This window comes from Brachionichthys hirsutus, chromosome 15 (genome assembly GCF_040956055.1).
Source record: "Brachionichthys hirsutus isolate HB-005 chromosome 15, CSIRO-AGI_Bhir_v1, whole genome shotgun sequence".
NCBI lineage: Eukaryota > Metazoa > Chordata > Actinopteri > Lophiiformes > Brachionichthyidae > Brachionichthys > Brachionichthys hirsutus.
Window position 1 is genome coordinate 12,310,740 of NC_090911.1, and position 11,888 is coordinate 12,322,627.

At 50.8% G+C, this 11,888-nt stretch overlaps 1 protein-coding gene across 1 annotated transcript; it reads right to left on the reverse strand.

Annotated features, from left to right (window-relative positions):
- Positions 1-5,115: 5,115 nt before the first annotated feature.
- On the reverse strand, positions 5,116-7,061 carry klf17 (Kruppel like factor 17). The gene is made up of 3 exons (XM_068749227.1): positions 6,748-7,061; positions 5,759-6,674; positions 5,116-5,660 (listed from the first exon to the last, which is right to left on the reverse strand). Exons 1-3 carry the CDS (start codon positions 6,826-6,828, stop codon positions 5,485-5,487), a joined length of 1,173 nt encoding a protein of 390 aa, XP_068605328.1. The 5' UTR covers positions 6,829-7,061; the 3' UTR covers positions 5,116-5,484.
- Positions 7,062-11,888: the final 4,827 nt, after the last annotated feature.

Genomic DNA, 11,888 nt, shown 5'->3' on the forward strand with positions numbered 1-11,888 from the left:
AACGCCGCTTGCGGCTTTAATTCTTTTTCTTTTTCTTTTTCTTTTTCTTCTTTGTTCTGCTGTTTAAACGGCAATTTGACCCCCTGAACATGCTCGAAAACTCACCAAACTTTGAACCAAGCTCAGAACCGGCGAAAAATTAATTATTTTATGTGTTTCAAAATTGGGCATGAAAAAGTGGCGCGCTAGCGCCACCTACAAAAATCACAATGCATTGTGCCTATGGGGGGTCCGACGCCAACTTTGTCGGACAGCCACGAAATTCGGTACACACATGTGTCAAGTCAGGGCAAAAAAAAAAAAAAATTATGGCCACGCCCCCAAACACACAGGAAGGCGGCCATATTGGGTTGAAACTTAAAAACTGCTGAGTCAGCGTTTGCACACACACACACTCCAATCCAAACCAAATTTTAAACACTTTTTGACCCTTCCTACCTGGACATTTTAAAAGTGAAACTTTGACAATCAGCCTTACAGCGCCCCCTAGCGAACATTAACAAAAATTGAATGGGAATTAAAAAAATACTTTGCCAGAAATGATTGAAACTTACCAGAAAAGTCCCTCATGTGGTCCCGATCAAAAAACACAATCGTAACCACGTTGTTGTTTTTACGCTGTTGCCGTGGCGATGGCAACCCCTCCTATGGTGAGGGGTCCGACGCCAACTTTGTCGGACAGCCACGAAATTCGGTACAGACGTGCGTCATGTCAGGGCAAAAAAAAAAAAGTATTGTGGCCACGCCCCCAGACACACAGGAAGGCGTCCATATTGGATTGAAACTCCTGATGGCAGATGGCCATATAATCCAAATAACGATTTGACTAAACTGTGAGTTACTCATGCAGCTCAAATCTAAACACTTGCGAAGCACTCAGGACAAAAGCGGCGTGCGTCGGCGGGTCAGCTCAACGGCCTGTCGGCCGGCGAGGGCCTACAACGCCGCTTGCGGCTTTAATATTTGTTTTGTTTTTATTTGTATTGTTAATTGTGGATGATTTATGTACGAAGGACTTTCAACGGAAACAAGACCGCAAGGGCTTTTTAGAAATGCTCCTCTTAGACAGACTTTACTTGTACTGCAATACATGCTACTGTGTGACTGTACTTGTACCCTAACATTCTATCTAATAAATATATTCATCATCATCATCATCATCACGTCACCAGGGACACGAGAGCAATTAGTTCCATGACTTTGTTTTTCTAAAAGGTGAAGCCAAAATGAATTTATCTCGAGGCCAGACGCGACGACGAGCCGTTCTCGACATGCGGCGAGCGACGCGGCACAGCGACCGCCGCCGTCATTAACAGTCCACGTTTACAAGCCGGGGAATTGCCGGGCGCTCGCTAAGCTGCCGATATGCAGCGGCGTGATTTGGGACGCCACCGGCTCTGTGCGTTCGTTCTTTGTTGAGCGAGAGGTAAATAGAAGCAGAGAGTTATTCCAGCAAATGGAATGACAAGATATGGAATTACAATATGAACAGGAGTTTCTTTTCTTTTTTTTTAATGGTTGCAGACACGTCGACCGAGCGCCGCGCGGTCGCAGCAGATAGGAGCGTCCTCGGTGAACTCGGGTGATGCTCAGGTCTGGGTGCCAGATCCGGGCGTTTGGCAGCATGTGATCGACGTTTGATTCTGGAATGCAAGTTGTACTTCATGTACAAGAAGGCGGAAACGATGTGGATCCTCCTTTGTCCTGAGCCGGAGGTGGCACGTCTTCAAACCCTCAAAAAACAGCCTTCTGCCAAAACAAGCAGAACCAGAAATGTACCGTCCTAAAAAAAGGCAGCTGCCACTCCTCTACAAGTCTCCTGATCAACAGCTACCAAAACAAGTTGAGTCACATTTATGATCTGTGCCAACATCGATGTAACCATAGCGATGCTCCAAAGGATTCCACAAACAACTACAGAGATGCCCGGTGGCGTCCGTCAGGAAATGTACCGAACTCCTCCCACAGAAAAGGGTTAGGGTTAGGGTTAGGGTTAGGGTTAGGGTTAGGGTTAGGTTTAGGGGGGGTTTTATCCAACATCCTAAGATGTTGGATGGGCACGGGCACAGGTGATCAATCACTTTCGCTTCAAATCTAGCCTGAGGATGGAGAGAATTCAAGGTAAGGAAAAAATAAGAAGGGTAAGGTAAGAAAAAAGAAGGAAGTGTGTCGGGAACAGACAAAGGGGAAGGAAGGGTTAAGTTTAGGTTTAGGGGGGGTAGAAGGGGTTAAGGTAATAATTGGGACAGATATAGGGAGGGGAGGTTTACGTGTATAGGGTAGGAAAGGTTAGGGTTAGGAAAAGGGGAAGGGAAGGGTTAAGTTTAGAAATAGAATTTAGGGTTAAGGTTAGAAAAAAATAATTGGGACAGGTATAGAGAAAAAGGAATAGGGAAGGCAGGAAAAGGGGGGAAAAAGGGAGGGTAAAGTTTAGGCATAAGGGATAGGGAGGGTTAGAAGAGATGGGTCGGGTATGAAATAAGAGGGGGAGGGGGGGGGGGGGGGGGGAAGGGTTAGAATTAGACATAAGAGGGGAGTAAAGTTTAGGGGAAAAGGTAATGGATGGGCAATAGGGCTGGGGCTGAATACTCAGGGAGGGTTAGGGTTAGGGTTAGGGTTAGAGTTAGAGTTAGGGTTAGGGTTGGGGTTAGGGTTAGGCCGATATGGATCCTCCTTCGTCCTGAGCCGGAGGTTAGGGTTAGGGTTAGGGTTAGGGTTAGAGTTAGGCCAATGTGGATCCTCCTTTGTCCTGAGCCGGAGGTGGTTAGGGTTAGGGTTAGGCCGATGTGGATCCTCCTTTGTCCTGAGCCGGAGGTGGCACGTCTTCAAACCCTCAAAAAACAGCCTTCTGGCAAAACAAGCCGAACCAGAAATGTACCGTCCTAAAAAAAGGCCGCTGCCACTCCTCTACAAGTCTCCTGATCAACAGCTACCGAAACAAGTTAAGTCACATTTATGATCTGTGCCAACATCGATGTAACCATAGCGATGCTCCAAAGGATTCCACAAACAACTACAGAGATGCCCGGTGGCGTCTGTCAGGAAATGTACCGAACTCCTCCCACAGAAAAGGTTAGCCAAGGCCAAGTCACTAGTGGCCCGCCGCGGGGCTAAGTAATCAATCATGATCGATATCTGTGTGACGTGTGTGTTACGCACGCAGCAACGTGTCCTCACACGCGTCCAATTTAGGCTTCATTACGGACAAGCAGCTGTGCAGCGTGATGGTGATGAATATATTTATTAGATAGAATGTTAGAGTACAAGTACAGTCACACAGTAGCATGTATTACAGTACAAGTACAGTCACACAGTAGCATGTACTACAGTACAAGTACAGTCACACAGTAGCATGTATTACAGTACAAGTACAGTCTGTCTAAGAGGAGCATTTCTAAAAAGCCCTTGCGGTCTTGTTTCCGTTGAAAGTCCTTCGTACATAAATCATCCACAATTAACAATACAAATAAAAATAATAAAAATAAAACATAAAAATAAAACCAATATTCGATAACTCAATTGTTGCAAAGTAACATTAGAGAAATAAAATGATTTTACACCACCGATGCAGAACAACAATGAATGACAATAGATTACATAAATTACAATAAATTACAATAAATTACAAAGACACTTAATATGTGCAACGTAGGTGGACAAAAGAGGGGGTGGGGGTGCGCGATTCGGATGATCGTGCGGATTCTCAGAGGAAACCAATAATCAATAATCAATGCTATGCTATGCTGCAGACAGGCTGTGAGCGGCAGCTGCTGCAGAGGGACGGATGGCGTGCAGATGGAGGCTTTTGCCTTGTTTCTGGGGTGATCGTGTGGAGGAGGAGGAGGAAGAGGAGGAGGAGGGGTGATGGTCATCTTTTTTCTCTTCCTGCTGATCAAGTTCTAAAAATAATAATAGATTAGATCTGCACGCCGCTTTAGTGCTTCATAGGTGTTTTTATTTGAGCTACATTAGTCGCTCAGTTTAGTCAAATCTGCATTGGGATAATATGGGAGGTGTCGGCCATCGCCATGGCAACAGCGCAACATACAGAATGGTTCTGAATGACTTTGACACTCGTCACCAACTGGGTTGGGAAGTTAAATGGGGGGGTGTTTGCAGGGCAGCGCTCGTCAATCACTGCGTTACCACAGCAACGGGCCCTTAAGGCCAGTTCGGCTCTCGGGCCTAATAATATGATGACGCTAATAATTATAGTCATTACGATAATAACAGGATAAATAATGTGAACCCTGGGTTGGTTCTACTGCGGCAGAAGTTTTATCACGTTGACATCAAAGTTCCTGAATTTTTTTTAAAATTCTGCTTTCATAATTTTGAATAATTCACAAAACATTTGGTGATAAATGAGGAAAATTAAAGTTTGATTTTCCTTTTTCGATTTCATTCACTTTGCATCCTGCGCCTCCTTCTCCTCCTCCTCCTCCTTGTTGAGAGACGCGCCAACAGACTGGATTTTAGAAAGTAAAACAATGAGGACATCTACTGGAGAAATGACGGCAGCACAGGTAAACCGCTGAACCGCACCTGTTCACCTGGGCCCAGCATTTCAAAAATAATCCGTCCGAGCCAATCAGCGATGAGCTATGCTGTAAAACCCGCCCCTATCGTAGAATGGTACATACCTGTTGATAGCATGGTGCGTAGGAGGCGGAGCTAAAGACACACCTGTTCGTCAGAGCTGGCTTTTCACGTGCGGTTAAATTAGACGTGTCATTCCGTGGATGAACACTAGGGGGCGGTCTCACAGCAGGGATTCAGCCCGACTCTGCAACGGTGAACGGAGGCAAGGAGGAAGGAGGTGAGGAAGAAGATGAGGAAGGAGATGAGGAAGAATGATGTTTACGAAGATAAAGCATTTAATTCACGAAGTTTTCTTCTCCGGATCTGATCTGAGGACAGCAAATAATCTGCTCTTCCTGCCTGGAAACTTTATTGCGTTTATTTGGAGCGTCATAAATATTGATCATCGATTAGTCATTCGTCTTGTTTTGGTTTCATCGCCTGAAGCTCTTTTAATGAACGATGATCGGTTGATCGTTAATCTACAAAGAAACGGCCACCGACAAATTGTTTGTAAAACTTTATTGTCCCGAGTCCTTGAGCAAAAAAATAACATTAAAAAAAATCTAAAATCATAGCGAACAACATGATGCGTCTGATTCTTCATCCTTAAGAAAGTTCCATTAAAAAACAGTAGAAACGGTCGATGAAAAGCCGACCTGGATGATCAGGCACTGTAACAGTTACGCGCACGTGCACGGCGCGGGTCCGGCCCGCGCCGGGCCGCTCCGACGCACAATAACTCCCTTCAGTGTCTTCGATAAGTTAGTTTTATTTTATACACAGAACAAACTGCAAAAAGTCTTTTCCTCGCTTGTCTGTTCCCCGAGGACCCTGAACGCACCACAGGAACGCGCGGTCGCTCCGAGGCCGCCGGTGACGCTCCCCGTGACGTCATCGACCTTACATGTGCCTCTTCATGTGGAGGGCCAGGTGGTCCGAGCGCGAGAACGCGCGCTCGCACAGGTGGCACTGGAACGGCCGGTGGCCCGTGTGCTTCCGGAAGTGACGCGTGAGTTCGTCCGACCGCGCGAACTTCCACCCGCAGCCTTCCCAGGTGCAGTGGTAGGGCTTCTCACCTGCGGGGGGGGGGCAATATTTAGACTGCAGCTCAAACACGAAGCATCCAAATATTTGTCACCTTCCAATATTTGGAGATGCGCGTGCGCGCGCTCACCTGTGTGCGTTCTCATGTGCGCCTTCAGGTGGGAACTCTTGGTGTAGGTTTTCCCACAGCCCGGGAACGCGCAGCTGTGCGTGGCGGCGCGCTTCCTCGCCCACGACCTGCGCCCGCGCTTCTGCTTCATCATCCCCGCGTCTTCGTGCGCGTAAAAGTCCAACAACGACGGCGACGACGGGGGGGTGAGCGCGAGCCCCGAGTGCTGCTGGTGAGCGCGCACGGCGTACTGTCCTTGAAACACGCACTGTTGCGCGTACTGCTGCTGCTGGTAGTGCGCGTTCACGTACTGGCTTTGGAGGTGGTTGGGGTAATCGGTCAAGTGGCAGTCCGTGCGTCCGTGCGCGAAGCCGCCCGGAGCCTGCTGGTGCGTAAAAGCCGCCGGCTGCGCGTGGTGTCCCGCGTACCGTCCCGCCGCGGCCGCGGCCATCACGCACGACCGACCCACGGGCTCGGTTTTGATCCTCCGTCCGAGCGGCGGAGGCGACGCCGCCCCCCGGCGATGCGCCGCGACGGGATCCAGCGCCCGCAGCTCGGTGTAGCTCATCTCCGGGGTCAGAAGCTCGGCCATGAGGCTCGGGACCGGGACCGGGACCGGGACCGGGACCGGGACCGGGACCGGGAAGCCGGCGCCGGGCCGGTACGTCAGCTGAGACGCGGGACGGTCGCCGCCGTCCGGAGCGGAGCTCCCGCCGCAGCTCTCCGGTGACTCCGGTAGGGAATAGGCGCCCTGCCGCGGGGAGGCGTTCCCGGGACTCGAACCGATGGTGTTCGACAAGATGAACTCGAGGTCAACGAAGTTGCCCAAATCGTCCTCGTCCTCGTCCTCCAGCGCCGGAGACCGGAAGATGCTGAACTCCACCTGGATGCGCGGGTTATCCGCGACCCTCCGCGCGCACCCGCCCGCCGCGCACACCTGAGCAGGGGAGAACATTACGCCGAGCCTCGCTGATGGAAGCGCCCCCCCCCGGTTAAAGACAGCCACTTACGGTTCCGAGCTGCTTCTCCTCGATCATCTGGACGCCCGGGAGAGACGCGGACACCGGAAGCAGCGCGTCCGCCGCGGCCATGCTGGATCCTACAGAATAAAAGAGCCGAAAGATTTAAGAGAAGAAAGTTTCCAGAGAACCAACCCGGAGAGCGAGAGTCACGCACGGCCCGCAGAATGCGCGTCCACAGTCCGGGGGAGGCTTTTATGTCCTGGTTCAGAGCCGGGAGGCGTGGTTTCAACCCCCCCTCCGCGCACGCACACACACACACACACAGTGGAAGGGAAGGTGCGTCTGCAGGTAAAGAGTGACCGAGAGAGAAATCCTCTTCAGTCTGAGAGTTGGACTCTGGGTTCCGGTTCTACTGGGACGATGTTCGTGAAACCAAAGTTGGACCTCAATAAAGAGGGGGGGCTCCCCCCCCCCCCCCCCCCTCAGAAGAGCCCCGGGGGCAGTTATTTGATTGCCCTCGTGTTTTGTTGGAATTTAAATGACGGCTTAATTTAATCAAAGGTCCGGTTGGACCTGAGAGGCCAGTCGAACCTGAAGCGTTCACATTCACGAGCACGCGCGTCACTGAACCGGGATTTAAAAAAAAAAAACTTCGTTTTAATATATTTTATTTATTTAGAAATGCTAATATTTTTACATAGTCAAATTATAATAAACGTGATTTTAAATACAAAGAATAGGAAATTAGGCATTAAAATAAGAAAACTTCCATCTTTCTTCATTTTGTTCAGCTTGTCTGAGTTAATACAATAAAATAAAATGATCCTTTTTGTGATTCTTTAATCACTTTTTTTTATATATATAAAACAGAAATTGAGGGTAAAAGTTTCTGAATTAGATTTTTAAACCCAAACAGAGGAATGCAAACTCTGCGCCTCCTCCTGCTCCTGCGGGTCTCCTCCTGCAGCTCCCTGCTTTTATACGCCGTTATTTTTAACCAGTTCTGCTCACGCAGAACAATTTCCGGTTCTGTCGGCGAGCCAAGTGGAAATGGACTCGGCTTCCTGACGCCGGCTTCCTGCCCTTTCACTCTGCAGGCCCCACACAGACGCGGAGCTGCGCCTGTGCCTCGCGTCGAACTAAAGTTCACCGTGATCTCACCTCCACCTCCACCTCGTCCCGTCAGCAGCAGCAGCAGCGCCGGGCCCGGCTCGGGTCCCGATAGAGACTTGTCCCGGGCTCAGGGAGGAAGTCTTCTAAACACGATTAGTCCACATCAGAGCGAAGCAGCGGCGAGCCCCGGCGCCTCATCCTGGAGAAACGCTAAAGAGAAAGACAAAACGCCGTTTCTCTGGATTCGTGTTTCCACGTTTAAATTTAACCGCTCGTTTTTCTGCTGTCGACTGTTTAATAAGCTGAACTAGAAACTTTATGCACGTCTCATCCTTGATTATTTAAACATTTAAATGTCGCCTCCTCCACCTCCTTCTGACATCAAGACTTCTTTTCATGTTTTTTAATCCGCACTCTTGAAGATGAAATCTAGAAGCCCAGAGATGAAGAACCGTCCATCAGCAATCACTCAGGGAAAGGTCGTTGACCTCCAGAGAGGTTCAAAGACCTCACCCGATCACAGGACGAAGCCCCCCCCCCCCCCCCCCCCCAAAAAAAACGAATTCTGCAAGTCAACTTAAGCAGCTTCCCTCAGTTCGAGGGGAAACATCTTCTGGATCGGTCCATTCGTACATGCGGAACAACAAACGGGCCGAGCAGCAATTAGCCTCCATCGCCCACGCGGCGAGGGGAAACCCGGCCGCTATCTGAGATAAATATGCCGCCTTGCATGGCATGAGAAAGAAACGCAGCGATGGAGAGGAAGAAAGAAAGGAAAGAAAGGAGAACGGGCGTCTGGAAGGAGGGCAGGAGGGGAATCGTGTGAAAAGCGATCAGCCGGTAATCAGTAATCCTGCTCCTCCGCGGGTCGCTGCGACGGACTGGGCCGGTGACAGAAGATGAGTCACATGATCTCAATTGATCTTATTGAGAGTCAATAAGCCAATCGGATCGACGGGCGATCATTAGCCTCTTCCACCGCTCACAGCTCTTGGTGGCTAAATGGTTTAGCAGCAATTAGCCGCTAGCCTAATGAGATCAGGGTGACGCGTACTTAGCAGAGCGTTGGCTCATTTTGGTTTCTTGATGTTTGATCAGGATCAGCAGTAATTAAGAGCTGGGGGGGGGGGGGGGCTGATTAAACCTTCAATGTGATGTCACAAGGCTTGTTTGTTTGATTATAGAGAAACTTCTGGATGGATCTTCCGGATTCCCGTCTGGACACAAAAACATGATCAATATCCGGATTTTCCAATTTACTTATAATGGAGGCTTTTTCATAATAAAATCATCTCTTGTAAAATCAGAGTCATGAAGGGGGTCCCACATGAACCATCATGAAACAAGTCTTCTGGTTCTGATCCAGAATGAGGCCCGGAAAAAATATTACATTTTTACACTGAAACCCATTTATGTATTCAAGTATTTGTGTATTATGTATTAAAAATACACATCAGTTCTGATTCACTTCTACTTTACATGGTTGGTGTATAAAGATACCACGAACAATCTAGAACCTTCTGGTGCTGATCCGGATCACCGTGTGGACGGTGTAGATCCAGTTAGGGGGGGGGCGAGCTGCTTGGGGGAGGTCTGTGCTCTCCGAGTGCTTTTCTGGTTGTTGTTTTGGTTTTGGTTGGTTTAGATGATGTTGGTTCCGACGCTGCGCCGGAGCAGTTCGGGTCGGTCCTTTTGATCTGACTTTAGGTGAGCAGGAAGCGTGACGAGTCAAAGACACGGCTTAAAGCCCAGCAGGTGTGACCCTACCTGAGATCACACTTTATTCAGGCGACTGAAGAACCGGTTTCGGGTCCTCCTGTTGTCCGCATTAGCCCGTTAGCCTGAACGTCTGCCGCCAGCTGCCTCATTTACCCGCTCCACCTGTTCGGGACTCCCTTTGTGCGTCTCACGTTGATCACAAACCGCAGACCTGTTTGATGATCGCATTATGCAAACGAGGCCGCCGCCGCCGCCGCTGGAAACAGTTGAGCCTCTGAAAGCGCAGAACAAAAGTGAAAACGCACGAAGAGGAACGGGAGCGCCGCGCCGCGCCGCGCCGCCGGAGACGAGTGAGAGCGAGCTGAAACCAGAGTGTGGATCTGGTTCCTCTGTTTGCTGAAACCTTTCTGAATCTCAGCTCGTCCTTTCAACCGGTTAGCGTTAGCGTATTTGCGCTAACCGACCGGAGAGCTAATTCCAGTTTAGCAGCATCCTGCGCTAAAGCAGACGGCGCCGCGACGTTTATCGGATACGAGGATGTTCCGGGGCAATCCTCCGGGGCAATAAGCGATAGCCGCCCCTCCATCTTGGCTGCTCCACTTTGTTCGTCATTCATTGGCTGGAACTTTTCCCTCGTACTCCCGGTCGACGCCCGACAAAGGGACAAGATGGCGCCCATTGTTGAGCTCTTTGTTGTGGGGACGAGGGAAACGAGACGACGTCTGACATTTCTGCCGTCACCGTGGAAACGCACGTCTCGGGAGCCGGAACAAGCGGCAGGAATTAAAATATCGATGATGGATGCGAGGCGGCGTGTTCCCGGATCACCTCCGTCTTTCTTCCCCTTCGGTCACGGGCCGGAGACGAACTAAAGGGCGCCGCGGCAGGGCCGGGTGAACGGGAGGCCGGCGCTGATGCATGGCGGGCCGTGTGTTCCGTGTCAATACGGAGTCTCGCGGGACCACACACGCAGGCCATAAATCCGCCCGCCGCCGAGAGCCGATGAACGGCGTCAACGAGAGCAACACACAGATGCTCCGCCCATCGATCCGGAATGAAACAGGAACGAACACCCGGAACGTGTTCCAGACATCCAGAGTCTCCGGACCCGGATCAACCCTGGACGTTTCAGAAACATGCTAATGATATGCTTGTTGTTTGTGGGCGGGGCTCCGACACGCAACCATCGGCGGCGAGACGCTAACTGTGTCCGTTTCTTTTTCAGACGAGCCTGAAAGCTTCGAGACGGACAGGAGAGCAAATAATTACCTTTCCCAGGTAGCACCAGCGACCGGAGGATGAGTGACGAGGTGTGTGTGAGTGTGTGTGTGTGTGCGTGTGTGCGTGTGCGTGCGTGTGTGTGTGTGCGTGTGTGTGTGTGTGAGTGTGTGTGTGTGTGCGCGTGTGTGAGTGTGTGTGCCTGTGAGTGTGTGTGTGAGTGTGTGTGCGCGTGTGTGTGCCTGTGAGTGTGTGTGCGTGTGCGTGTGTGTGTGTGTGTGTGTGTGTGTGTGTGCGTGTGAGTGTGTGCGTGTGAGTGTGTCCTTTTGACCCTGCAGATGCGCACAGAGAGACGGTTTTGTGTCCCCAGACAAGAGGTCTGCTTTCACCTGAGCGGGCTCGGCCAATTACCTCCTTCAACCCCCCCCAGCAGAGACAAAAGGGCTGCAGAGCAGGATGAGTGACTGGGACAGGGCCGGAGGCCTCTTCATCAAAGGAGGAGGAGGAGGAGGAGGAGGGTGGAGGTACGGGCAGAGGGGGACGGGAGGGGACAGTTTGCGTATTTCAGAAATGGCTTCCTGTCATGGCCGTGTTTTTGGGACGGGGATCGATGGCGTTCCCGCGTGCTTCCCGTGCGTGAGCAAGTCCCGACAGGACGGCGTCCCGGCAGGACGGCGTCCCGAGTCCTCGAGCGGCGGGGAATATTTCAACGTTGAGACTGTCGGCAGGTAAACAAACCCCGATGTTAACTTTTCCTTCCAGCTCATTGTCATTCATTGTTTCCCATTTAAGCCCCCCCCCTCCCCCCCCTCAGGTGAAACCAGGTAATTGACTTTGTGGATTCCGCCCGTCCTTCTCAGTCAAGCGGCGTTTCCGTCTTCATTTGTCATCATTGGCGGGCGATGATGTCACTTCGCTCAGATTCTACAGGTTAATTCCTCTCTGCTGTGTAAACCTCTCAGCCCCCCCCCCCCCCCCCCCCCCCCCCAGATTTATCATCGGGCGCTCGCCACGGTCCGCCGTCACATTTAGAGGCTAATGGGGTCCACTTCAGGACGCCGCTGTTTGACCAAGTCTGTCTCTAACCTTTAATAGCCTGTTTCAACAAGAGCAAACACACACACACACACACACACACG